At 51.1% G+C, this 26646-nt stretch overlaps 1 protein-coding gene and 1 non-coding gene across 5 annotated transcripts in view; both read left to right on the top strand.

Moving 5' to 3' along the window:
* Nucleotides 1–25028, top strand: part of KHDC4 (KH domain containing 4, pre-mRNA splicing factor) — a 31242-nt gene extending 6214 nt beyond the window's left edge. The window contains exons 4-14 of one of the 4 annotated variants that reach the window (XR_013228438.1): nt 1515–1594; nt 4043–4095; nt 4930–5096; nt 7120–7331; nt 9114–9174; nt 9826–9883; nt 13128–13378; nt 15167–15331; nt 20090–20174; nt 21485–21570; nt 23742–23903. Coding sequence is in view for 3 of the 4 variants with exons in the window: in XM_077322845.1 (XP_077178960.1) it covers nt 1515–1594; nt 4043–4095; nt 4930–5096; nt 7120–7331; nt 9114–9174; nt 9826–9883; nt 13128–13378; nt 15167–15331; nt 20062–20174; nt 21485–21968 (1644 nt within the window). In the remaining variant the exon portion in view is untranslated. Of the gene's footprint in view, nt 1–1514; nt 1595–4042; nt 4096–4929; nt 5097–7119; nt 7332–9113; nt 9175–9825; nt 9884–13127; nt 13379–15166; nt 15332–20061; nt 20175–21484; nt 23176–23741 lie in introns of those variants that run through there. The other 3 variants (XM_077322852.1, XM_077322845.1, XM_077322866.1) reach the window with 3 other exon arrangements.
* On the top strand, nt 6015–6145 carry LOC143828199 (small Cajal body-specific RNA 4). The gene has a single exon (XR_013227556.1).
* Nucleotides 25029–26646: the final 1618 nt, after the last annotated feature.

Here is a 26646-nt window from a genome sequence, read left to right as displayed (position 1 = left end):
TGCCCCCATCTACCTCATAAGGTGTCTGTTGTAGGGAGAGGCAGGGAAAGCCTTTTGTAATGATTAGGAGTGCCGATTTATATCCTGGCAAGATGGGTTTGATTCCGCGCTCCCCCACACGCAGCCAGCTGGATGACATTGCGCTCACCACAGCACTGATAAGGCTGTTCTGACCGAGCAGTAATCTCAGGGTTCTCTCAGCCTCACCTCCTTCACAGGGTGTCTGTTGTGGGGAGAGGAAAGGGAAGGCGACTCTAAGCCGCTTTGAGACTCCTTCGGGTAGAGAAAAGCAGCATATAAGAACCAACTCTTCTTCTTCTTCAGGAATCTCAGGGCTCTCTCAGCCTCCCCTCCCTCTCAGGGTGTCTGTTGTGGGGAGAGGAAAGGGAAGGCGAATGTAAGCCGCTTTGAGACTCCTTCAGGTAGAGAAAAGTGGCATATAAGAACCAACTCTTCTTCTTCAGTAATCTCAGGGCTCTCTCAGCCTCACCTCCCTCTCAGGGTGTCTGTTGTGGAGAGAGGAAAGGGAAGGCGAATGTAAGCCGCTTTGAGACTCCTTCAGGTAGAGAAAAGTGGCATATAAGAACCAACTCTTCTTCTTCTTCTTCAGTAATCTCAGGGCTCTCTCAGCCTCACCTCCCTCTCAGGGTGTCTGTTGTGGGGAGAGGAAAGGGAAGGCGAATGTAAGCCGCTTTGAGACTCCTTCTGTTAGAGAAAAGCGGCATATAAAAACCAACTCTTCTTCTTCTAATTACCTTCCCTTTGTCTCCCACAACAGGCACCCTATGAGGTAGGTGGAGCTGAGAGCCCTGATGTTACTGCTCTATGAGAACAGCCCTATAAGGGCTCTGACTGGCCCAAGGTCACCCAGCTGGCTTCCTCTGGAGGAGCGGGAAATCAAACCTAGCTTGCCAGATTAGAAGCCACCACTCTTAACCTCTTAATAAATAAGCAACTACACCAAGCTGGCTCTTAGGAACTTAGTTTTAACTGCAAATGATTTCTAAATTTCTATGTACAGACTTTTAAAAATGTTGTTAGCTGCCCTGAGACTGCATCAGAGAGGGGCAGCCTAAAAGTAGATGGAGGGAAGATCGTACAGGGAATTCTTACCGGGAAGAATAAGATGAGGCAGAGGGACTTGGTGTGAATTTCATTGTGACTCTTTAGAGCAGGGGTAGTCAAACTGCGGCCCTCCAGATGTCCATGGACTACAATTCCCATGAGCCCCTGCCAGCGTTTGCTGGCAGGGGCTCATGAGAATTGTAGCCCATGGACATCTGGAGAGCCGCAGTTTGACTACCCCTGCTTTCGAGTGTCAATGCGAGGAAGGGAAGGGAAAAGCGCAGGGTTAAAGGTTCTGTGCAGACTCCAACATAAAGAAGCAGAATTTGCAACTGGCCTCCTATTGCCCTCAATCCCTGAAGGCGGAATGTTGGCATAGAAGGGCATTGAGTCCAGCAGAGCTTTGGGTGGATGTAATCGGAGCTGTTTATTTCCCCCCCTGTCTGCAGATCAGCAGGCTGAGCGGTGCAGCAGTTTCCACTCGTGGCCGATACATGACTGTGGAAGAAAAAGCAAAAGTTGGACCCGGGTATGTGCCTCCATCCCTCCACGTTTTCCTGCCCAGCTTCTATTGTTGTTAGGTGCGAAGTTGTGTCCGACCCTTCGCGACCCCATGGACAAAGATCCTCCAGGCCTTCCTGTCCTCTACCATTCCCCGGAGTCCATTTAATTTCGCACCGACTGCTTCAGTGACTCCATCCAGCCACCTCGTTCTCTGTCATCCCCTTCTTCTTTTGCCCTCGATCGCTCCCAGCATGAGGCCCTTCTCCAGGGAGTGCTTTCTTCTCATGAGGGGGCCAAAGTATTCCAGTTTCATCTTCAGGATCTGGCCTTCTAAGGAGCAGTCAGGGCTGATCTCCTCTAGGACTGACTGGTTTGTTCGCCTTGCAGTCCAAGGGACTCGCAAGAGTCTTCTCCAGCAATCTGCTATTGAGCAGTCACCAAAACCCATCCTTTTCTTTCATGGTTTTCCTTGGGGCAAATGTTTTAAAAAGGTGATGCGTGCCAGACTCTTGTCATTCAAATGTAAGCTGCTTACTTTTGTTTAATCACACCATTGCTGTCCCTGACTCTGTTCCAGCAGTAGATCCTTCAGGATTTTGCCAATTTCAATTTACTTCTTCCTAGGAGGCATTCTTAAGAGCCTCTTGTGGCACAGAGTGGTAAGGCAGCAGACATGCAGTCTGAAAGCTCTGCCCATGAGGCTGGGAGTTTAATCCCAGCAGCCGGCTCAAGGTTGACTCAGCCTTCCATCCTTCCGAGGTCGGTAAAATGAGTACCCAGCTTGCTGGGGGGGGGGGGTAAACGGTAGTGACTGGGGAAGGCACTGGCAAACCACCCCGTATTGAGTCTGCCATGAAAACGCTGAAGGGCATCACCCCAAGGGCATCACCCCCCTGTGCAAGCTCCGGTGCTTGCACAGGGGGTACCTTTACCTTAGGAGGCGTTCTTAGAGCTCATAGGGGTTTTCAAAGCCTATGATCTGTAAGAATACTTCATAGAGAGTTAGAGCCAGCTAGAACAATATACAAGACAATAACACTGAGGAAGAAGTAAATTGAAAACGGGATATAGTAAGATTGATTTATCCGGAACCCGTTTGGACAATTGTTTGATTCACACTATACGAGTCTGGTTATTGTTGGATTCATACTATACAAGTCATTATAATAAACAAGAAAAATTAAGAGCAGCCAATTGGCTGGAATTTTTTCTATCTTTTTGGACTTACAATCTGTTCAGCCTTCTGTATACCTTGAGAATCCTAGGCAGAATTGGGCCTCAGCTGCTCTGGATGAGCCAATAAAGAGGAGGTTTACTTTTCCCAGTATTCCCCCAGGCAAGCCTATTAGGGTCTCTTATCTTTTTTGATGGGCAAGGGCACTCCTGGGTTTTCTCCCGCATGCTCCTGTGCAGAGATCTTGGGAGTCCTGTTCAGCTCTCGGCACACGCTGAAGTTTTGCTCTCTTTCTGTTCCTTTAGCCCTGATTCGCACATGCAAGAGAATGGGACTGTAAAATGCTGAGACGGTCGAATGGGCTGCAGCTCATCAGACTCTTTGGGCGGACGAGTACAGTTTAAAATGTTTCAGCTGGGTGTAAAACTACCCACACATGTGAATCTAGCACAGACAGTTCTGTTCGTATGGAATTTCCCCCCACATTGTCTATTGAACATATCCCCCTCACTGGCCGTCTTCAAGCAGCAGCTGGACGGATACTTAACCTGGATGCTTGAGGCTGATCCTGCGTTCAGCAGGGGGGTGGACCAGATGGCTTGTAGGGCCCCTTCCAGCTCTAGGATTCTATGTTTTTTTTCCAGAACAAGGTGCATCGCCATTTTAGTCTGTCTATAGAAAAGAGCAAGCGTCCAGTAGCATCTTAAAGACTAACAGCATTTGTGGCAGAGTATGGGCTTTCGTGAGTCACTGCTCGCTACTTCAGATGCTCTTTGTTTCAGATTCCCCCAAATCCTTGCCCTATCACATTGCTTGTTAGATATCGCACCCTTTTTACTAAGTTGAGAAACACTGTACAGTTCTCCTTGAGCCACAGTGAACAAGGTGGGCTGTAAATAACCTATAATAATAAATATGCTCAGGAGTGCTCAGGACAGAAATCCCACCGCCACAGTCTGCAGTCACTTCTTCCGCCTCCTTCTCTTGCACGCGTAGGCTAGGCCTTAGGTAAGGTAGGAAGAGAGCCAAGATTCCAGTCCTGTGCTTTGTCTTGGGTGTAGATTTCTGCACGCATTTCCCCCCCCCCCCCTCAGCTGAGCCACAGTGCTTTCATGGAATGTTAATGTTCTGGGAAGAAATCCCAGTTCCTGGAAATCATTACTGTGCTGTGCTTCAGTCTTTTTTTTTTTAAATGAAGTGATGCAAGGCTAAGAGATTGTACAAGCTCAGGGTGCAGGCAGAGAGGATGTCCCTCAGAGAGAGAGCCGGGGCTTCAGTGGAAATGTGTGTGTCTTACAGAGACCGTCCGCTGTACTTGCACGTCCAGGGTCAGACGCGAGAGCTGGTCGACAGTAAGTACATTGCCTCTTTCTACACCCTGAACACAACACGTTGGTACAAATATTGTGAATTGCTTTCATAACTCAAGGGGGGATTGGATAAACACACGGAGCACAGGTCGATCAGTGGTTAGTAGCCACAAGGCTTAGAGGGGAACACTATGTCTGGGGCAGAAGAAGAAGAGTTGGTTCTTCTATGCCGCTTTTCTCTACCTGAAGGAGTCCCAAAGTGGCTTACATTCGCATTCCCTTTCCTCTCCCCACAACAGACACCCTGTGAGGTGGGTGAGGCTGAGAGAGCCCTGAGATTACTCTTCAGGTAGAGAAAATCAGCATATAAGAACCAACTCTTCTTCTTCTTGTCTGGCTGCCTCCCCTCCCCTCCCTCCAGTTGTCTACATCAGTGGTACCCAACCTTTTTATCACCGGGGACTGCTCAGCACTTGACAGTGGGGGGGAGTAGTCTTTTGCTAAGGGATGTCGCTGCCGGCTGAGCCCCTGCTCCGCTTGCTTTCCCGCAGTCACCGCTGACTTTCCGCCACCCACTGGGGGGCGCTGCCAGCAGCAGCTGCGCAGTGCCACACCGAGGGGGAGCCCCAGCCATGGTGGCCGCTGGAGAGCACCAAAGGTGAGCCAGCAGCAGAGTGGCAGGGCAGCCCCCGAGGCAGCAGCCAGGGAGGAAGATGAGGATGAGACGTGGCCTGATCGGACCGGAGATTGGGGACCACTGGTTTACATTATCCTTGGCGAGCCAGGCCCATGTGAAATGTGTGGTGTCGTTTTTCCCCCACGTGCCTTTCTAACGTTCCTTAAATCACAACCTGAAAAGTTAGCCTTCGCCCTCAGGAGCTGTCAACCGAATCAAGGAGATCATCACCAACGGCGTCGTGAAAGCTGCAACCGGCTCCAGCCCCACTTTCAATGGCGCCACCGTCACCGTCTACCACCAGCCTGCCCCCATCGCTCAGCTGCCCCCTGCCGTGGGACAGAAGCCTCCATTCCAGTCTGGAGGGGTACGTATTGAGGGATGATGGCTGAATGTTCTCGGGGGGAGGGGCATAGAAATGAACAGACTAGGCCAGGGTCCCAGCATGACCTCTGTGAATGCCCTGGCCCCTCCCAAGAGTGTGAGGAACATGATCAAGCGGTGCTTCTGATTGGCTGTGCAGATTGTCAGAAACGTGGCTTTGGCAACGGTTGCCACCATGTCACGATTGTCACTGATAATCCGAATGGCCAAAGGGAAGCTGTACGTATGTAAGGAAATAATCTTAATATTTTTAGGCAGGGTGTTCGTTCTAAAAGGCATCCTGTAAAACAGACCGTCTGCTTTGACGTGTTGGAAGAGTTACTCTAATTTCCACGTAACCTCATTTCCTGACTTTTGTCAGTTGGCCATTTGGATTTGAGCCCACCACCCTGTATCAGACTTCTTTGAGTTAGTTGTCGCTGACTCTCCCAAGATGGTGGCTATCCGATGAGCGGGCCTTCCAGCTGCCCCCAGGACCTCCTGTTAAGCGGATCGGTTAAGTGGTCAGATTAGGAATGCTTATTTGCTCCGATACCCTCTTCTAAGAGAACAGGAGACTTTTTTCCTACCGCACGGAAAAAATAAAGCCAGTCTCTTGCTTTTATTTACATTGGTACAAAGTGGACCTTGCCTAGATGGCCAGTATGGCCCCTTCCAGCTCTATGATTCTATGCCAGAACATCCTGTTACAAACAGCCTTGCTCTGGGCTTGCAAACCAAGGGCCATGGCTTCCTTGATGGAGTCCATCCCTCTCCTTCTATTTCCTGCTACCTTCCACGTTTCCCAGCATTGTCGCCTTTCCCAGCGATTCCTGTCTTCACACCTTTCTCTAGTACTTGCCAACGATCATGTTCTCTCTAAAGCTTTTGTTCGTGTGCTGATGCCTGTATGATTTCTGCACTTAGAGGATTAAGAAGGCAGAGCCTGTTGAGCCTAGGCTCTTGCCGATACTATCCTCTTAGAGTAACGCGATGGAGAGAGGAGCTCAAGCTTGCAGGAGAGCGGGGGGCTCACTGTACCATCCGACAACCAATCGCGTCTCCTCTCCGGGCACGCCGGAGGGCTGCCGACGGGAGCGAAGGAAGAGCCCTGACTCTTAACCTCATCAGATTTCTTGTTTCCCCGCAGTAAGGCTCTTGCCTTCCCCGCAGTTCTAGCACATTTCTCTCCCCCCCCACCCCCCCGCCCGTCTTCACCTTCACCCTTAAGCTGAAGGTGAGCAAACCCCTTGTTTGTCCTGCTTATGTGAAGAAATCCAAAACCAGAACAAAGACCCTGGAAATACTGGGAACCACAAGCAGCATCTTGCTAGGATTTTCTTGTTTGGGACAGGGGTGTACTTCCCAAAGCTTGGGAGGCAGGGAGGAGCTATGCCCCTGTGGCAGACCAACATAGCTACATGCTTGGCATATAGAGACATGGGGGAATAGAGCAGGAAAAGACGCCAAAGGTCATCTAGTCCAACTTTTGCATGATATAGGAAATTGACACACACACACACACTGTACTCTTTCAGTGGGCATTTGGCCTGGAGGAAATTTCCTTCCTGATCCCAAAGTGGCAGTCGGCATTACCCCGGACGTACAAAAAAGAGTCACAAGAGCCAAGCTCTGGCTCATCCCTTCCTTCCCGCCCTCTCACGATCTGCCCAGAGGTCCCAGGTTTGATCCCTAAGGTCTCAGCGGACAGGAGGAAGTAGGAGGGGATGTGAGAGATCCCCCTACCCTGAAAAGTGGGAGCCACTGCCACTCAGAATAAACAAAACTGATCTTGATAGACCTGTGGTCCAACTCAGCAAAAGGCAGCTTCCTGCTTGTTGAACTGCGTGCTTGTCTCACCCTCACCTAACAGACTCCCACGGTGTCCGTTTCAGCGGACTTAATGAAAAAATTAAAGGGTGGCGATTATAGCAGACAGATCTCGGAAAGTGCCACGTGGCACTCCGGTCGCGGTCTTTGCAGTGCTTGTGAGGGTGTGGCCTAACAGTCCTCCTCTGCCCTCTCAGATGCATTACGTCCAGGACAAGCTGTTTGTGGGCCTGGAGCACGCCGTGCCGACCTTCAACGTCAAGGAGAAAGTGGAAGGCCCGGGCTGCTCCTACCTGCAGCACATCCAGATTGAGACCGGCGCCAAGGTCTTCCTGCGCGGGAAAGGCTCCGGGTGCATTGAGCCCGCCTCCGGCCGAGAAGCCTTCGAGCCCATGTACATTTACATCAGGTAAGGGGGAGGGCTGGGAGATGACGCTTTTCTGTAATGTTTATCACATATTTATCCCGCTCTCCCTCCTGGATCCTCAGCATGCAGTGCTGTTTCTTCTCTCCCGTTTTGTCAGCAGTCTTCCGAGGTCGGTGACCCGAAGCTGATGAGATTCACAGTTGAGGGGGGATGCAAACTCGGGTTTCTCTAGCCCAGGGGTAGTCAAACTGCGGCCCTCCAGAAGTCCATGGACTACAATTCCCAGGAGCCCCTGCCAGCATTTGCTGGCAGGGGCTCCTGGGAATTGTAGTCCATGGACATCTGGAGGGCCGCAGTTTGACTACCACTGCTCTAGCCCAATATTACACATCACAAAGCACGTGAGAGACCGAGATAGGTAGCCATGTTAGTCTGTCTGTAGGAGCGGGAAAGATCAAGAGTCCAGTAGAAGGAGGAGAGCTGGTTTTTTATACCCCACTTTTGACTACCAGAAGGACTCCCAAAGAGGCATACAAACACCTTTCCCTCTCTTCCCCCACAAAATACACCCTGTGAGGACCACAGGTTGACTACCCCTGCCTTAGGAGACACTTTCTGTCTAAATGCCATATTCACAGTCTTTTGCCGTGATTATTTTGACTATTTTGGCTATTTAGCTGTTATTGTCTGCATAGTGGTGGGGGTGAACTCACAGAGGGTTCAGGAGGTGGGGGAGGTGCAAGCCTCATATCTGCCACCTCTGCTATTCCACCCGGGTCGGAGTAGACCGTAAATCTTCTGGGTGTTTAGGCACAGGTAATCTCTCTGTCCTTGGAGCCCAGGCTGGGCTGCGGTGTCTGGCCTGGTTTCATTTCACCATGAGTAGAGATGGGAGGGGCTGTCAACTGGAATTTTTGTGCCCAAAGTTGGAATCGGGAGGGGGGGAGAGAAGGGGGATGTGTTGATATAGGGGCGCTTATGTAGGGGTGCTTTAACCTTAGCAAAGAATTGGACAAGTCCAGCTTCTCTCATTCTGAAATAAAGAGATTTTCTTCGACAAAGTCTGCTTATTGGGAATATCGACTGGGACTTCACACTTTCTAATGGGGAGAGGCTCAACCAGGAAGCAGTTAACTGGAGGGATGGTGGTCTGTCCCACAATGAGGATTTTCAAGCTGCAGCTGGACTTTCTGGAATCCTCTTTGGACTTTTGCATTGAGTTGGGGGGCAGTTGGACTGGATGGCACCTTGACACTTCTTCCAAAGCTGGGGCCATAATGGTGACTCTGTGGATAGCCATACCTGAGAGCTCGGAAAGGTTATTTCAGGTTCAGCCGAGAATGCTTTGAAACACTTTAGAGATGCAAGATGGAATGTATAATTTGGGTGCTAGTTCTCATGTGGGAAGCACTCCTACTGTTTATGGCTCATAATTTGAATGTGGAAGATCCCACAACCAGTGGCTGGCATTTCAAACTAATAGGTATTGAGATCTCCCTGTTTGAGATCCGGAGAACCTTTGCTGGTCAGAGTAGACATGAATCTAAAGCACCATCAAATCAAAAGCAACGAGCCCAGGAAGGGACATTCAAGGCCGGGGGGAAGCAGAGGTGGTTTGTCATGGCCTTCCTCTTCAGAGTCTTCCTTGGTGGTCTTTCTTCCAAGCACTGACCTGGTTTAGCTTTGAGCTCTGAAAAGATCAGATCAGATCATGCCACTTTCTACTCAGAGTAGATGCTCCTGAGTCAAATATTCCAGTGGGCGAGGCTTTGTGCACAAATTTCATGCTGGCACTCAGTTTTATCTTTTTCTCCCCCCCTCCAGCCACCCCAAACCAGAAGGTCTCGCAGCTGCCAAAAAACTCTGTGAAAATCTACTGCAAACCGTAAGTAATCCCTCTATTGATTTCTGCACAGTCTTGCTCAGACGGGAAACCTTAAATCCCTCCTCCTGTCCAAACTTGCCCACGTGGAGAGCTTTGCCTCTACCAACATAGTTATGTACTGTGCTGGCCCCATAGGCATCACTCAGAAGCTGTTTTAGAGATGAAGACATAAATTACTCTGAAGCACAGATGGGCAGAGGGTTGGGCGTAAGGTTCTTCTTTTGCCGGTTGGGCTTTCGTGAAAAGGGGGGGGGGGCACAAAGAGCTCCACTGATAGGGCTAAGTAATTGTGTGAAGATTCCAGGGGGGTAGCCGTGTTGGTCTGTTGTAGCAAAATAAAACAGGACTTAATCAGCATCTTAAAGACTAATAATTATTCTCTCTAAAGCTTTTGCGGGAGCTTTCATGAGTCAGAGCTCGCTTCTTCGGATGTTTATTGGAAGGACTTTATTTCAGGGATTTAATTTTTTTTTATAAGGAAATAAAGATTGCAAGGAGACTAACTGGGAGACACCTGGATAGATATATGTATTCACCTGTGTTGTTTATAATCCGCCTTTCTAACATGGACTCAAGGCTTCTGCACACAGGCAGTCTGCTGAATCAGGCCCAGCAACCCTTACGCATCTTATCTGTTTGGTCTTTCCCTAGGTTCATGCCGAATACTCACGATTTGTGAACCAAATAACCACGGCTGTGCCCTTAACAGGTTTGTATCCTCAGTGTGTTGCATTTGCTTCTCATTATATGAAGCGAGAAGAGGAGTCAAAAACCAAAGGCCAGGACGGAGTAGTGGTGATGTTTCAGACTGAAACCTGGGACAGCCAGGTTTGTGTCCCGCTGGGGAAAGCTGACCGGGTCACCTTGAGCCTGTCGCAGCCACTCAGCCTAACATAACCTCACAGGGCGGTTGTCAAGAGGAGGGCCAAGTGGAGGAAAGGAGTACAACGTGGCCTCGGAGGTGCAGCTGCCATCAAAAAGGCAAATGCTGTGCCAGGGATTGAAAACAAACCAGCTAGCAACGTAATGCCCCTGTATAAATCCATGGTGTGGCCTCATTTGGAATATTCCATACAGTTCTGGTCACCACCACTCAAAAAAGATAATGCAGCGTAGGAAAAGGTGCACAAAAAAAGGCAACTGAAATTATTTAGAATCATAGAATCATAGAGTTGGAAGGGGCCATACTGGCCATCTAGTCCAACCCCCTGCTCAATGCAGGATCATAGAATCATAGAGTTGGAAGGGGCCATACAGGCCATCTAGTCCAACCCCCTGCTCAACGCAGGATCAGCCCTAAGCATTCTAAAGCAATGGCAGGGACTCATGGGAATTGTAGTCCATGGACATCTGGAGAGCCACAGTTTGGTCACAGCTGATATAGGGGACGGAACACCTTTCCTGTGACGAAAGGTTAAAGAGGTCAGGGCCCCTTAGCTTGGAGAAACGACAATTGAGGGGTGACATGATAGAGGTTCACAGAATTAGGCGTGGGATAGAGAAGGCAGAGAAAAAAATACTTTTTTTCCCTTTCGCGCAATACAAGAACTTTCGGGCCCTCCATGAATTTAAGGAGCAGGAGGCTTAGAACAGATCAAAGGGAAACCCCTTGGTTCTGGTCCGAAAGTCTGGGGCAATAGAAAACAATTCGGCTCCATCTTCTATATAGAGCAGAGTTGTTTTCTGTTGCTCCAGAGGGTCGGACCAGAATCAGTGGGTTGAAATTAATCCAAAAGAATTTTCAGCTAAACATCCGGAAGAAGTTCCTGACAGAGTGTTTCCTCAGTGGAACAGGCTTCCTCAGGAGGTGATGAGTTCTCCTTTGGAAGTTTTTAAGCAGAGGCTAGGTAATCATCTGACAGAAATGCTGATTTAATTTACTTAGGCAGATGGTGAGTGGGTGGGCAGGAAGGGATGTTTCAATGTTTGTCTCTTGGGGACCTTCTTTGCATAGCAAGGGAATTACTGATCACTGTGGGATAGTAGCTGAGTTTCATCCAGGCCAGGCTGGATTCTGGAGATTTATCATAGGGGGATCACTTGGGCATGAAATTGGGGTCACTGTGGGTGGGCAGGTAACTGTAAATGTCCTGCATAGTGCAGGGGGTTGGACTAGATGACCCTGGAGGTCCCTTTCAACTCTAGGGATTCGATGATTCTATGAAGGGCTTCTTCACCCAACGTGGAGCCAGCATGTGGAATTCAGTGCCACTCTAAATGGTGGCAGCTAAAAGCATGGATAACATCAGCGAGCAGAGAAGAAGAGTTGGTTCTTATATGCCACTTTTCTCTACCCGAAGGAGGCTCAAAGCGGCTTACAGTCGCCTTCCCTTTCCTCTCCCCACAACAGACACCCAGTGAGGTGGGTGAGACTGAGAGAACCCTGAGATTACTGAAGAAGAGTTGGTTCTTATATGCCGCTTTTCTCTACCCGAAGGAGGCTCAAAGCGGCTTACAGTCGCCTTCCCATTCCTCTCCCCACAACAGACACCCTGTGGGGTAGGTGAAGCTGAGAGAGCCCTGATATTACTGAAAGAGAAGAAGAGTTCGTTCTTATATGCCGCTTTTCTCTACCCGAAGGAGGCTCAAAGCGGCTTACAGTCGCCTTCCCATTCCTCTCCCCACAACAGACACCCTGTAGGGTGGGTGAAGCTGAGAGAGCCCTGATATCACTGCTCGGTCAGAACAGTTTTATCAGTGCCGTGGCGAGCCTAAGATCACCCAGCTGGTTGCATGTGGGGGAGCGCAGAGTCGAACCTGGCATGCCAGATTAGAAGTCCACACTCCTAACCACTACACCAAACTGGCTCTCCATGAGTGGCTTTTAGCCACAGGGCATATAGTGTGGCCACAGGGCATATAGAGGTCCATGAGTGGCTCTTAGCCAGAGGGCATATAGACTGAACACTCTGGGGGAGGGAAGCTCTGTGATCTTGGTGCTTGGGGAAGGGCTTCTGGATCTCTGGCCCCACTGGTGGGCTTCCTGATGACATTTAGTTTTCAGTCACTGTTGATTACAGTGTTGGGCTGGATGGGCCACTGGTCTGACCCAACATGGCTTGTCTTACGCTGTTTTATTTAATGGGGTTGGTTCCCCATTGGGGAGAAAAGTTGGATATAACTTTTAAAATAACATCAACGGTGTATGTGAAGTGCCAATGGCAGCGGACTTCTGGCAGGGTTATCAAGGCAGGAGACAAACGCAGGTAGTTTGTCTTCCTCTGTATGGCAGCCTTGGATGTCCTTGGTGGTCTCCCAACCAGATACTAACCAGGGCTGGCCTTGTTGAGCTTCTGCGATCTAACAAGATCACGCTAGCCTGGACCATCTAGGTCAGGGAAACAGAAATAGTACAAGGGTTAAACTGAGAGCTTCATGCAAAAAGTTGGGCCTGGAGGAGCAATTTTAGGTTTGAGCCAGCACGGTGTAGTGCAAGGGTGGCCAGCCTGTGGATCCCCAGATGCCCACAGACTACAGTTCCCATGAGCCCTTGCGACCCCTGGTGTAATGGCTAAACTGCCAGACTAGGAACTGTGAAAGCCATGTTCGAATCCCCATCGTGTCATGGCAGGTCACTGGATGGCCTTGGGCCAGCCTAACCTACCTCGCAGGGATAAAAGGGAGGAGAGGAGCATGATGTAAGCCGTTCTAGGTCCCCATAGGGGAGTCAGGCAGGTTCTAATTAAAGTAAATGATGAAAAAGTGTGGGGTTGGGGGAGGAGATGGCACTCTTTTAACTCCTCGGGGGACAGGAAATGACACAGTTTTGAAGGTGCGTTTTATTTTAGAGAAAGATGCGCATGTTTTATCATGTGAACCGCCGCGAGACCTGTCGGGGGAGCGGCGGTATACAAATTTAAAAATAAATAAATAAAAATAAATGTTATTCATTACACACGGACGGCGTTGACCCTGCAGCTGACCTGTTCCCTGTTGCCTCCCCGTCCCCGCAGGGTTTGCACAGCCCGCCGCTATAGCCACCGTTCCCCCTCAGCCGCCGTATTACCCGCCCAACGGCTTCCAGGCAGGCTACCCCGTGGTCCCGCCTCCTCAGCAGCCCGTTCAGCCCCCCTACGGCGTGCCGGGCATCGTGCCTCCCGCGGTTCCCTTGGCGCCAGGCGTTCTGGCATTGCCCACCGGAGTCCCACCCGTGCCCACCCAGTACCCGATCACACAAGTGCAGCCTCCAGCTAGCACTGGCCAGGTAAGCCGAGGGAGGGGTGGTTCAGGGGTAGGGGTGGAGCGAGGGCGGAAGACGACCCGTTCTGCAGCAACTAAATATCCTAATCCAGAGGAGGTTTCCCTTCGGGGCTGGATCATGGGTCAGAATGTTACTCGGTACGGGCGTGGGTGTGGCCGTATTGCTAGCTTGTTGTCTCTCTGGCCCCTTGAATGCTGTATAAAATTGCGAGATGGTAAACTTTTGTTACGGGAATGGGGTGAACGAGGGCTGGGGGTGGACTCTGGGGTCCTTTGGGGAATAGGGGAAACTTCCCCTTGACGGATTTCTACGGAATGGCTCTGGATCAGAGTCTGGTGTAGCCTTGTTCCCATTCTCGTTTTTTTGGTGAGACGTGCTGCCTGAAGGAACCGCTGTATATTTTTTGCTTTTAAAGTTTAGTTTATAAAATAACGGTTCCCGAAGGCATTAAGGTGGAATGGAACAGAAGAGAGCAAAGCCTTGTTCTGCCCCATGAACTGGCCTGTGCCATGCAAAGGGAGCTTCCCTGTCAAAATTTGGAGACTCGGAGTGAAGATCAGCTGGCCAGTGGGGGGGAACTTACCCCCCAAAAGGGAGGTCCTGCAAACATGGTCCGGAAGTGACATCACCAGCAGCACTAAAGCATTATGGTCAGAGCCAAATTGACTATAGAGTTTTCTTCCAAGTACCAGAGTGTTGCTCCAGCATCCCCAATTGGGTGACATCTCTTCTGGGCCACGTGGGCAGTGATGTAGACACATGGCTGCAATGCCGGCTGGGCCTCCTTCCTGATCCCGGTAAGTCCCCCCTTCACCTTTTAGCTGGAGGGGCCTGGCAACAGGGGCAGGATCAGGGGGACTTTCTGGAGCAGGAAGGAGGCCCAGGAGGGACCTGGTGACCCTAGAGCAAAGAAGACCTTTTAAATAAGGAGCGCGCAGAAAGAGGGAGTGCTCCAAATGTCACGAGCGCTGACTTCATCCAGGCCTACGTGACTTGCCATATCAAAGGCTGCATTTGGCTTGGCAGGTCAAACCTCATGCAGGTTTTTTAATGTGAATCGTTTGAAAGACGATGTTTGAAAGAACACGGCCGTCTTACACAGCCTCAGATCATTGGTTCCCTGCACTTGCCAAGAGCCGTGTGGTGGATTAAACAGAACGGCAGACTAGGATGCGGGGCGATCTGGGTTTGAATCCCTAGTTCTGCCGTGGAAGCTCGCTTGGTGACCTTGGATCCATCGCACACTCCGCCCGGCCTATCATGTAGGGCTGTTGTTGTGAGAGCGTGGAGGACACTCATGTGAACCCTTAAGGCTGCCTCATACCAAGCCCAAGCCTAGGCCAGTGTTGTCTCCTCAGGCCGGCAGTGGCTCTTCCGAGGTCTCAGGCAGAGGCCTTTCCCATCCCCTCCTGCCTGGGCTTTATAACTGGAGCTGCCCGGAATTGAACCTGGGACCTTCCGGAAGCCAAGCAGGTGCTCAGCCACTCAGCTACGACCCCTCCCTCACAAATACATGGTTGTCTGGCAGTAGATTCCTCAGAAATGGAGGCAGAAAAAGGCCCAAACTGATTTGGACAAGGTCCTACCACATGCATTGCAAGCATAAGGTTTCCGGTTCAACCCTGGACACTTCCCATTTAAAGGGTCTCATTGATCACCTGGAGAGAGGCCTTTTTGGACCACGGTCCCCACCTCCCTCGGATCCGGAGTCCACTCCGCACCTGCTTGCTCTCGAATCCGTTTGCGGCTCTCCCCAAATAACTCTCGCTTTTTGCGCGGTGTGCTTTCCAGACTCCCCTGAGCACCCCCTTCCTTCCGGCCGCCCCCGTGAAGACGAATCTGCCGGCCGGCGCACAGCCGCAAGTTCAGCCGCAGCCGCAGCCCCAGCCGGGCCAAAAGAGGCGTTTCACCGAAGAGCTGCCAGACGAGCGGGAATCCGGGCTGCTGGGATACCAGGTGCAGTGGCCTCAGCACTTCCTCTTCTGCCCTCCCCACCGGTCCCTTTTTACGGGGGGCGGGGGAGAGAGTTGAATTCCACCGCTTGCTTCTGGGATTTTACAAACCAGCGTAGTTCAGAGGCTGCAGAAGGGGGGTTTTCCTGCATTCAGAAGCAATCAGAGTTAGTGTTCTTCTTGTGGGCATGGAAGGAGTTGGCTAGAAGCCCCCACCCCCCACCCCATCAGTTATGGCAAAGGGTCTGGCTGGACATTTAGTACCGGGTGGAATAATCTCTGCAAGCTTAGTTGCGTTCTTCAGAAACCTGGTTTCTCAGTGAGTGCGTTAAAGCAGTGGTCCCCAACCTGCGGGCCACGGCCCGGTGCCGGGCCGCGAAGGCCATGGTGCCGGGCCGCGGCTCCCTCTCCCTGCCCCCCCCGCAGTAAAAAACTTCCCAGGCCGCAAGCTTGCGGCCCGGGAAGCTTCTTACTGCGGGAGGGCAGGGAGAGGGAATCAGGGCGGGGCCGTGCCCGTGCGGGCGCAACCCGATGCGCGGGCATGGCCCGCAGGCGCGGCCAGTCCATGCGGGCGCGGCCCAATGCCCTGCCGGTCCCCAGCCTCTGAAAGGTTGGGGACCACTGCGTTAAAGGGTTGTTTGGGAGGTGTTTCCTTATTTCTTTTCGTTAACCAAAGCCCACACATGCCTCACGTGGTGTTTCCTTGTACAGATTGAGGCCACTCACTCATAAAATCAGTATGGTCAACTCAGTTGGGCAGTGGGTCTCCAGGGCCTCAGGTTTCCACAAGACAGTTTTAGGCAGAGTTTTGGCATCCCCCCCCCCCCATAGTTATTTCTGCAATGTCAATTTATTGCGAGAAGCTCAATAGTAGACTTTGGAAAGTCTTACTGCATGTAGGCTGAAGTTGAAATAAGCAACGGCTCGAGCACTCAGGAACGCTACTATGGATTGGAATCATTCTCCACGTAAATATATCCTTGTGGCTTCAGTGCTCCTCTGTAGAAGTGGGGCTGTGTTTAGAGCATGTGCAACTGGACCTAGTTTTAAGCAATCCAGAGTATCATGTCCAATGGCCACAAGCTCTCCCCACACTCCCCCCCCCCCCCCAAGCAGTGTGGTGCAGTAGTTAGGAGCGGTGGAATCTAACCGGGAGAACCAGGTTTGATTCGCCACTCCTCCACATGGAGCCTGCTGGGTGACCTTGGGCCAGTCTCAGTTCTCTCAGCCCCACCTGCCTCCCAAGGTGCCTGTGGTGGGGAGAGGAAGGAAAGGCGATTGGAAGGTGCTTTGAAGAAGAAGAGTTGGTTCTTATATGCGGCTTTTCTTTATCCAAAGGAGTCTCAAAACGGCTTACAGCCACCTTCCCTTTCCTCTCCCCACAACAGACACCCTGATATTCCTGCTCAGTCAGAACAGCTTTACCAGTGCAGTGACCAGCCCAAGGCCACTCAGCTGTTTACATGTGGGGGAGGAGCAGGTAATCAAATCCAGCTCGCCAGATTAGAAGTCCACACGCCTAACCACTACACCAAGCTGGCTCACATGAGACATATGAGGCCTGCTGGGTGACCCTGGACCAGTCCCAGTTCTCTCTGGAGTCTCTCAGCCCCACCTGCCTCACAAGGTGCCTGTGCTGGGGAGAGGGAGGGAAGGTGATTGTGAGTAACTCTGAGATTCCTTAGGATAGAGAAAAATTGGGTATAAATACTTCTCCCTCCATGTGGGCTGGCAGATCCATACAACAGGTGACTTTCTGAAGTAGCGGCAAGGTTCTGAGAGGAACAAGCGGGGTGCGGGGGGGGGGAGATAGCGTCGAACTCCTTTGGAAGGATAAAAACAGGCTTGGTTTGAAAATGCTCAGGGACTTCAAAAAATAAAGTCAGCAAGCCCCTTGTCAGCAGAAAAGAACAGTTTTCAGTTGCTTTGGACATCCTCTCCTTCCAGATTGGTCTTCCAGTGGTCAGTTGTGACACACAGTAGGGTCGTGCCCCCACCCGCAATGGGCGGCAGCTCCTTTCTGGGCACAGTCAAAATCGGCTGCTTCTCATGCAAACCCTCATCTACTTTCCACACGTTGTTTCCTGATCCCCTGTGGCGATGATGTTCCCACAGCATCACAGGCAGGCAGGGTCATGAGAAAGGCAGTGGGCAGGCATGGTCAAACCTCACCCCAATTAAAGCAGCAGGACAACGCTGCAAGGGGGAGATGGAGTGTGGGAGAGTGGCAGAAGGGGGAAAGGGCAAAGAAGCGTGCCAGGGGGAGGGCCCTGGAGAGAGAATGATGTGCAGGGCAGCTTGGTGTCAAAGGTGAGTCACGAAATCATAGCATAATAGAGTTGGAGGGGGTCCTCCTGGGTCATCTAGTCCAACCTCCTGCTTAATGCAGGACACTCTCTTTGAGCCTTCACAGAATCAGCCTCTCCGTCAGATGGCTATCCAGCCTCCGTTTAAAAATCTCCAAAGATGGAGAACCCACCACCTCCCGAGGAAGCCTGAGGAAGCTCTGTCAGGAACTTCTTCCAGAGATTTAGATGGAATTTCTTTTGAATTAATTTCATCCCATCGGTTCTGATCCATCCCTCTTGGTCTCTGAGGTGCAGGGCTGCTGCTCCATCCCCTGAGGCCTCCCTACCCTCTACCAACCTGACCCCTCTTCTTATAAGCCTGTTCATTTGGATCACCTTCCGTTCTGAGTCTCAAGGGCCGACATCTCGTCATGAACCCTGGGGAAGGTGGGTGGCAGGAGGGACTTTTAAGCTTGGCTTGTTGGGATTTTTTTGTTCCCTCTTGAGGGGCCAGAATTTATTAAGTCAGTCTTTAGAGTGCAAACGGACCAGAGTGAGGCAATTGGGAGTTTGCGAGAGAGTGGTGTGGCAGATAAAGCTATGAACCAGGCTGGGGGGGGGGGGGCTTGGATCCAGATCTTCACTCAGCCGCTTACTCATCGACCTTTGAAGCAAGCGGCCGTTCTCTCTTCCTCTCTTCCTTTCAGCCTGAACTACCTCACAGGGTTGTTGGGAGGGCACCATGAAGTGGGATAAAATGCACAGATTGCCCTGAGCGTCATGGGTCAACATCTAATGTAAATGATGCATCTCACTTAACAAGTTGCTTTGAAAGGGAAAAGAAAAGGGGGCACTGACATTCCAAGCATGCCTGGGCACCCGAGGACTCATTCTGGCCACCCTAGGAGACCAGCCAGAAGCTATTTACAAGTCTTGAGTTCGAAAGCTGCGGTTGTTTGGACCCTTCAAAAACTTCATAAAACACTATTTTATTCAAGCTCAGTCTTTGGTGGTCTTAAAGGTGCCGCTGGACTGCTGCTTTAGACCCACATATGGCTACCCCGTTGATTGAATCTATCTTCCTAAAACACTGTATTTTTACTAATTTTAGAAAGACTTGGGTCTCACCCATTTTGAGAGCTTGCGTAACGGAATGGCTAAGAGCGAGCTAGATGGATCTTAGAGCAAGATGGGTCGCCATAGAAACAGTCAATAGTCCAGTAGCACCTTAAAGACTAACGAAATTGGTAGCAGGGGAGGAGCTTGTGTGTGTTGCTTTCTTACAAAAGCCTTTTAAATGGGGATTAGAAAGCGAGGTTGCTGTATTGCAACCGATAATGAAGCGCAAGACTATGCATCCCCCTGGACTAAATCAAGACGTAGGTTTCCTGCCTCATGACCCCTCTGCATATCACACCTCCACCTGCAGTTGTCCTTTGCTTGCTATGGTCATTCAGCCTCCGAAATCCCTCCACTCTCCTAGACATAAGGACAGATGGACTCACATTGTAGCTGCACCTGAAGAATTGAGCCAGTGACTCACGAAAGCTCCTACCCAGCCACAAATTTTGTTAGACTTTCAGGTGCTGCCGGACTCTTGCTCTTTTCTGCTGGAAGGACCTTGGTTTCGAGAGCCAGTTTGGTGTAGTGGTTAGGAGAGCGGACTTCTAATCTGGCATGCCGGGTTCGAATCTGCGCTCCCCCACATGCAGCCAGCTGGGTGACCTTGGGCTCGCCACGGCACTGATAAAACTGTTCTGACTGAGCAGTGATATCAGGGCTCTCTCAGCCTCATCCACCTCACAGTTGTGGGGAGAGGAAAGGGAAGGCAACTGTAAGCTGCTTTGAGTCTCCTTCGGGTAGGGAAAAGCGGCATATAAGAACCAACTCTTCTTCTTCTTCTGAACTCATAAACTTGGCTCACAGCTTCATGAGCTGCTGTTGGTTAAATCTCCCCAATTCTTCACGTCTAGCTATTGCAGGGGTAGTCAAACTGCGGCCCTCCAGATGTCCATGGACTACAATTCCCAGGAGCCCCCTGCCAGCAAACGCTGGCAGGGGGCTCCTGGGAATTGTAGTCCATGGACATCTGGAGGGCCGCAGTTTGACTACCCCTGAGCTATTGCATGCTTTGTTTCCCATTTGAGCACAATGGACAGTGTGTTTTGGAGAGGTCCTGCCGCTCTGTTCCACCACCTGTTGTGATTTCCCCTGGTACCGTGCAAGAGCGCCTAGGCCTCTCATGCCAGGGGAAACGCCACTATGAATTGAACCGATCCTTGGGCTCCAAACCACACCGTGGAACACAAAGTATGCCATTTCGAGAGGGGAAGGGAAGAGAGCGAGGAGAGAGGCTGGGCCTCCTGAAAAAAAAATTCAGTAAGGAGCTAATAGCTCGTGTCACAGTTTTAGATTTCCTAATGCTGCTGTGTTTTTCTGCTCATAGCATGGACCCATTCATATGACTAATTTAGGTACAGGCTTCTCCGGTCAGACCGAGATGGATGGCGCAGGATCGAAGGCAGCGGGTTCCTCAGGAAAGGAGAGAGAGAGGGACAGGTATGTCGCGGCAGACGCTTCAAGTGTGTGTGTGTGTTTGTGTATAATATAATTTTGACTTTCACATTATCAACTAGGTTTTCTTTTCTGTGCTGGTGTTTGTGTACAGTTCCCCTCCCTCCCAGATCCCATTAAGAAGCTACATTTTATCAGTTGTCAGTAATGATAGTCATAATAATTTTATGTTTATAGCCTGCCCTTCCCAGTTGGCTCAGGGTGGGTAGAATCACAGAATCATCCTAGAGTTGGAAGGGGGCAAATAGGTTCACAGCAGGATCAGCCTAAAGCAGTGGTTCTCCACCTGGGGGTCGGGACTCCTTTTGTGGTCAAAGGACTCTTTCACAGGGTTTGAGGCAGGGCAAGCAGCTTGGCCGGGAGGGGGGGGGCAGCACCCTCCACACAACAGCCTTGTGGGGTAGATCGAGAGAGCGTCCGTCTGTCTGGAGCAGCAGAAAAGAGTGAGATCGGCATGGTGGGACAAGAGGCAGAACTGAGCTGAGAAACCCTGGAAATAAACCCAATTTATATACAATCATGAGCAATGGATCTTCACTCCATTGGTCAGTTTCGGTTTAATTTCTGTGAAAGAACCCTTGCATAATTTTATGGTTTGGGGGTCACCACCACATGAGGAACTGTATTAAAAGGTCGCGGCATTGGAAAGGTTGAGAACCACTGGCCTAAATCATCTGGGATCAGTATCTGTCCAGCCGCTACTTGAGGACCACCAGTGAAGGGGAGCTCCCCACCTCCTTAGGCAGCCCATTCCATTGCTGAACTACTTGGGCTGTGAAGAATTTTTTCCTGAAATCTAGCCGGTCCTGTTCTATATGTAGCTTAAAGCCATTCCTGCAAGCCCTGTTTTGTGCTGCCAATAGGAACTGCTCCCCGCCTTCCTCCCAAGTGACAGTTAGATCCTTCAAGAGGGCCATCCTGTCCCCTCTCAACCTCCTCTTCTCCAGGCTGTACATTCCCAAGTCCCTCACGGACCCCAGATCCTCCTTGTCACTCTCCTCTGCCCCCTTTCCATTTTGGCCACGTCCTTTCTGAAGTGAGGCCTCCAGAACTGCGCGCAGGACTCCAGGTGGCGTCTGGCCAATGCATGAGCAGGTTGCTCCCTCTCAGCCTGTATTGCAAGTGAACAGCAGTAACTGATGAGGATAGCCTCGATAGGTTTCAGTTCTCAGGGAGTCAAAAGTTGTCGGCGTACCTCGCAGGGCTGTTGGAAAGACGGCCGTCAGCGTCTCCTGAGCACGTTGGACGTTTGAGCTCCCCTTGTATGACACGGCCGCATCCTTGTCTCCCAACAGGCAGCTGATGCCTCCACCGTCTCTGCCCGTGACGGGGATGAAGGCGGATCCAGAAGACAGAAACGGGTCCTTGGTGGGCGGCAACGGTGAGCGTGTGCAGTGGGGAGGAGGTGTGGCTCGCGCTCGTATTCCAGCCAGCTCCGCTGATCGCAACAAGACCCCCCCTCCCTCCCTCCCCCCAGCGCCTCTGTGCCCATACCCAAAAGTGGTGTTCCCCCTCTGGCCCGCCGTCCTTTGCGCAGTTCAGCTTAGTGGCCCATCCGCTGTGTGCCCCGATTCCCACCCAGAAAGCCCAATGAAGGCTGCAGGTTTTGTCTTCTCCCCCTCGTTTACCTTTTGGCGACTGTATCTTTCCAGGCTTGCTTTAAATAACCAGTTCAGAGCCAGAGTTCCAAGGAGCTGCGCGCGTGTGAGTCTGTCTCTCATCTCCATCATGAATAGCTTGTTGACATTTCGGGGAGGGGAGGGCTCTCTGCCCTTCTAAACGCCAGGCCTTTTCTACTCAGGTTCCACACGGTCACTTTAAATGGGAACCGGCCAGCTATAGCCTCTCATGGGAAAGTTATAAATGCCAAGCACACGAAGAGCTAACAAATATGTCAGCCAGTCCCACTTATCATAGGTCTTTTGTTCTCTGGCCCTTCTTCCAGGGAGGTCAAGGTGGCTTCCAAAAATCTCCCCTCCCTGTTTTTATTCTCAGAACAGCCCTGGGAATTAGATCAAGCTGAGAGTGGGATTGGGCAAAGGTTGCTGAGCAAACTTTGTTGCAAGGGGGGGGGGTGAGATTTGAAGAATATTCTAGCCCCAACTTTTTCCAGAAAGGGAGCATTGCAGAAATTGGATTAAAATTTGAAAGGGCGAAGGGGTCAGTGTAAACCAGCTATCTCCTCCTCCACTCAGCAGAGTCCGTAGGGTAGCAAATGTCTGTGGCACACTGGCAGAGCATATATTTTGTTTACGGTAGGTTTCAGGCTTAATCCCTAGCATTCCCAGTTAAAACCATGAGGTAGTATGCAATGTGAAAGACCTCTTCCTCCGACCTTGGAGAGCTGCTGCCGGTCAGAGTAGACGACTGACCTTGAGGGGTCAGGGGTCAGATCCAGCAGAAGTCAGCTTCAGGTGTCTGCACTGAGATATCTGTGTGCCCAGATGCGGAAATAAAATTAGCTGGTCCTCTTTGGAGATTGCAAAGAGTTATCTGCGTTAGCCTCTCATAGTAAAATGAAAAGGAAGTTAAGGGTCAGCTTACAAACAACGAGCTTTATTCCAATTTGAGCTTTCGTGAGTCACCGCTCACTGCGTCAGACAGGTATGTGGACAAAAATTGTACCGGGAGATGTGAATTATGAGTGCAAATCTCAACATGACCGGGAAAGGGAGGAGCTGATGCAGGAAGGTCAGACGTGTTAAAGTTAACTGAAAATTCCTGTCTCTGTAGCCAGGCTCAATTTCTATCTGTGCCCCCAATCTTTGCCCCCCACGCCCCTTTGTCCATTTACCAAGCAGTTCCCATTTTGTTCTGTCTTCTCCTTCCGACCAGCAACGATCCCCTCCATTGTATCAAATAAACATTCCAAAGAAGTCCAGCTCTGCAGTTAAGGCAAGAAGATTTTATGATGCCACCAGAAGTTCTGTAGGGTTATTTTGACTCTGTTGGTTGCTTCTCAAACCTACGGAGACAGAACATCCCTTTTATTAAATCTTTCTCCGAAAAGCAACAGCCAAAACCTGCGGGTCGGATCCTGCAGCTCTGTTCTTCTAAGGGCGGCGACCGTCCCCAAGGGAACAGGAGAAAGCTGGAGCATCTAACTGCAGGCGGGTCTCTTCCTTTGACGCGGGTTCTTTAGGAGTGAAATTGCAACCCTTTTAGGAGTGAAAATACAGCCCTTTTCCCCCGGCGTTTGCTAACATTACCTTTTTCTTTTTCTTTTTTGTGTCTTTTTTTCTTTTTTTCTCTCTTCTCTGTTCTCTTACATGGTTCTGATGGAATGTCATCGCGGACGCTGTCTCGTGCGAACTCCCACCCGGGGTGACCGCTGGCCCTGTGACCTCAAAATGGTGTCCAACTAACAATTCTTTAAAAAAAAACCAAAAAAACGTTTTCTTATTTTAATGCACCTATTTGGGGAAAATGTTTGTTGTCTTCCTTGTTTTTTTTTTTTTTTTTAATCTTTCTCTTAAAAAAATTTTTTTTCTTCACCCGGGGTGGGTTGTCCTCTTTGCGTGGGGGCGTGCTTTTTCTCTCTTCCCACTACAGATCATCCAGCCAAAAAGCTGAAGACCGGCGAAAAGGGGTTTGGCCTGGTGGCTTACGCCGGCGACTCCTCTGACGAAGAGGAGGACCACGGAGGCCACAAAAACGCAAGTAGTTTCTCACAGACGTGGAGCTTGGGGTACCAGTATCCGTCGTCACAGCAACGCGCTAAGCAACAGATGCCCTTCTGGATGGCGCCGTAGCCGCCCCTCGACCACGCCTCCTTCCTCCCCCTCCCGTCGTCTCCCTCAAGCAATAACGCATGTATAGGATGGAAAACAAAAGACTGTCTGCAAAAATGTACATCTTCCCCGACACTTTTGCACAAGCTTTTTCCAGAGATGCAGTATACTCCGCTCCCCCCGCCAGGGTTGGGCGGCTGATTTTTGTTTTTTGTTTTCCCCCTCTGTAAACTTGGTATTCCTGCGGCAGACTCATCTGTCAAGCAACGTTAAACCGCAGGCTTCTCGGAACGCCATCGCTGATTTCGGCGGCGGCGTTTATGCCGCTGAGGAGCCTCCACGGATTCGTCTCCCCGTTCTCGGTTTCGGAGGAGGGGGCAGCTCAGCCGAACTGATTGTAACTTAACTTGTTCGTCATCCCACACGACCCTCCGCTGCTCTGCTGGTCTGTTTGTATTCCTTTTCTTACGATTGGGCTTCCCCCCGTGACGCTTGGACTACAAGCAAGACTTTGGGATGGCCTTCCTTAAGATCCGTCTCCCCGGCTATTTTTAAAACAGAAATTTTAGTGCAGTCTTGCTTACTCTAGCGAGCTCCACTCGGAGTTTTGGGGGCAAACTTTTGTTGATCCTCCCCCTCCCCTCTTTCCCCCATTATTTTCCTCCAAGTTTGAGAACCAGGTGGGACTTCACGCTGGAGAGGGAGGCGACGGCTCTTGAATCGCCCTCTCGGATTTTCTCAGCCTGCGCCATCCGTCTCCCGGAGCCGCGGTCGTGGACTTCACCTTCCGTAGCAGAGGCGCCCTGACGCCCTTCCTCCGTTCCAGAGCCCAGCCAAGTGTCACTTTGCGGCTGTTGTGGTTGAAAGGGATGCCGCCCGCCCAGAGCTTGGAGTCCCGGCAAGAGGTGGTTGTTGGCCGAAGGCAAGCCCCTGTTGGGATTAGTTTTATAGGGACTAAATACTGCAACGGGTCTCCTCCCGGCCTGGCGGACTGCTGCCGTGTAAACCTCTCTGCCCGGCAGGACGGCGGAGGGGGCGCGGTTGGAACGGAATTTTGCAATCTGTGTTCTAAAGGAAAAAAAGGAATAAAAAGCGCTATGTATTGGGCCACATGTTGATTTCCTCCCCCCCCTCTCCCCACCCCTGAAGGCTGGCATTCCATTGCAAAGTGAATGAGCCCTCTTTCCCTCCGCTGATATCGGCCTTTTTTTTTTAGCTTTTCACCATGGAGGAGACCCTGAAGTACATTCTCGGGCTTTGGAGCTTCCCCAGGAAGCGATGTCAACTGGCCACGCCTCCCCTGCCACCTCTCCCGGAAGTGACATGTCACCAGAAGTGGCATCGCACACACCCCCTTTGCCCTCCCCTGCCTTTACTGCTCCTACAGCGGCTCTACCTCATGTAACCCAGAAAGAAGGGTAGGAGCTGAGAAGACAGCCCAGACCCCCCCCCATTCCATGCTAAAACCCTGTGAGTTTTACACCCGTGGCATACCCAGCAAGCCCTCCGCGAAGAGGTGGCCAGATCCCTAGCTTGTGGCCAAATCCACTAAGACAAAAGGGAAAGGCCACGGATCCCTCCAGGGCCCTGAGGACCCCCTGGTTGGGAATCCCTGGTTTATTTATGCTTCTGGTGCCCAAGGCTTCTCAGTAACGCCACTCAGTAACCATCGCCAAGCACCCCAGGCTTGTTCCACTCCCCCTTCCTTCGCCCCGGCTTCTGTTATTCCCCTTCCGAGACTCTCTTGCAAGGTGAGGAGGGAGTTGCTCTCTTTGCCTCCGCCTCCTGCGGCGTCCTTTATGGGGCGGCGCACTGCCATCCCTTCTGAGAATTCCCATAGCGCCCACAGGGCCAAACAGGGTGGGGATCACTCCCGTAAGCAGCGTGGCCCATAATCTGCATAACAAGCTTGAGCCACGTTCCCCCAGTTGCTCCAGGCGCCTGCTCTCCGGATCTAGGTCAGCCTCGCAAGCTGGTTGACAAAGCGGAGGCCATTCAAAACCTCATTCGAAATAATTTTGAGGATGCCACTCTTGGAGAGGATTTTGGGGGCGGCCGGACCAGCCAGACATTTTGTATTCCCCTTCCCTGGCTGCAGGTCTACCTTGACCTGAGTAATGGCAGTCTTCAAGCAAAGGTTGGATACACACTTTTCTTGGATGCTTAGGGCTGATCCTGCGTTGAGCAGGGGGTTGGACTGGATGGCCTGTATGGCCCCTTCATGATTCTATAATTTGGGGGCTTAAAAAAAAGGAAGGGGAGTCACTTTTGGAATGTTTTTTAAGTGTGGCTTTCAGAAACCTGTTTGGAATTCTTCACCCAGGATGTTCTGCATGCTGGAATTGCAAATGGTGGTTTTTCTAAAAGCTTAATTGGTGGATTCTTGTCATACAAAATGGTGTGGGACCTTTAGCCTTCCCTTTAATCTCCCCTCCCAGCAGTGGGGATATGCTCGATGTTATAATGACATCACTACAGGGGTGGCGGTGAGAGGACCTAAATGGCAATAACCCCCTCTCCCCCCGCCCCACCTTTGAACTTTTAGTACATGATTAACTGGCCTCTCCAGGCGACTTAGGGCTCTCCGAAGCCTGATGCGTTTTATTGGAATAGAACAACGGGGTGGGCAAACTGTGGCTTAAAAGTCCACACACCATACAGCATGGTGGCTCATGGGAATTGCAGTCCGTGGACATCTGGAGAGCTGCAATCTGGCCACCCCTTGT

Source organism: Paroedura picta, chromosome 1, assembly GCF_049243985.1.
Source record: "Paroedura picta isolate Pp20150507F chromosome 1, Ppicta_v3.0, whole genome shotgun sequence".
Lineage (NCBI taxonomy): Eukaryota > Metazoa > Chordata > Lepidosauria > Squamata > Gekkonidae > Paroedura > Paroedura picta.
This window is presented reverse-complemented; position numbering and strand designations above follow the sequence as displayed.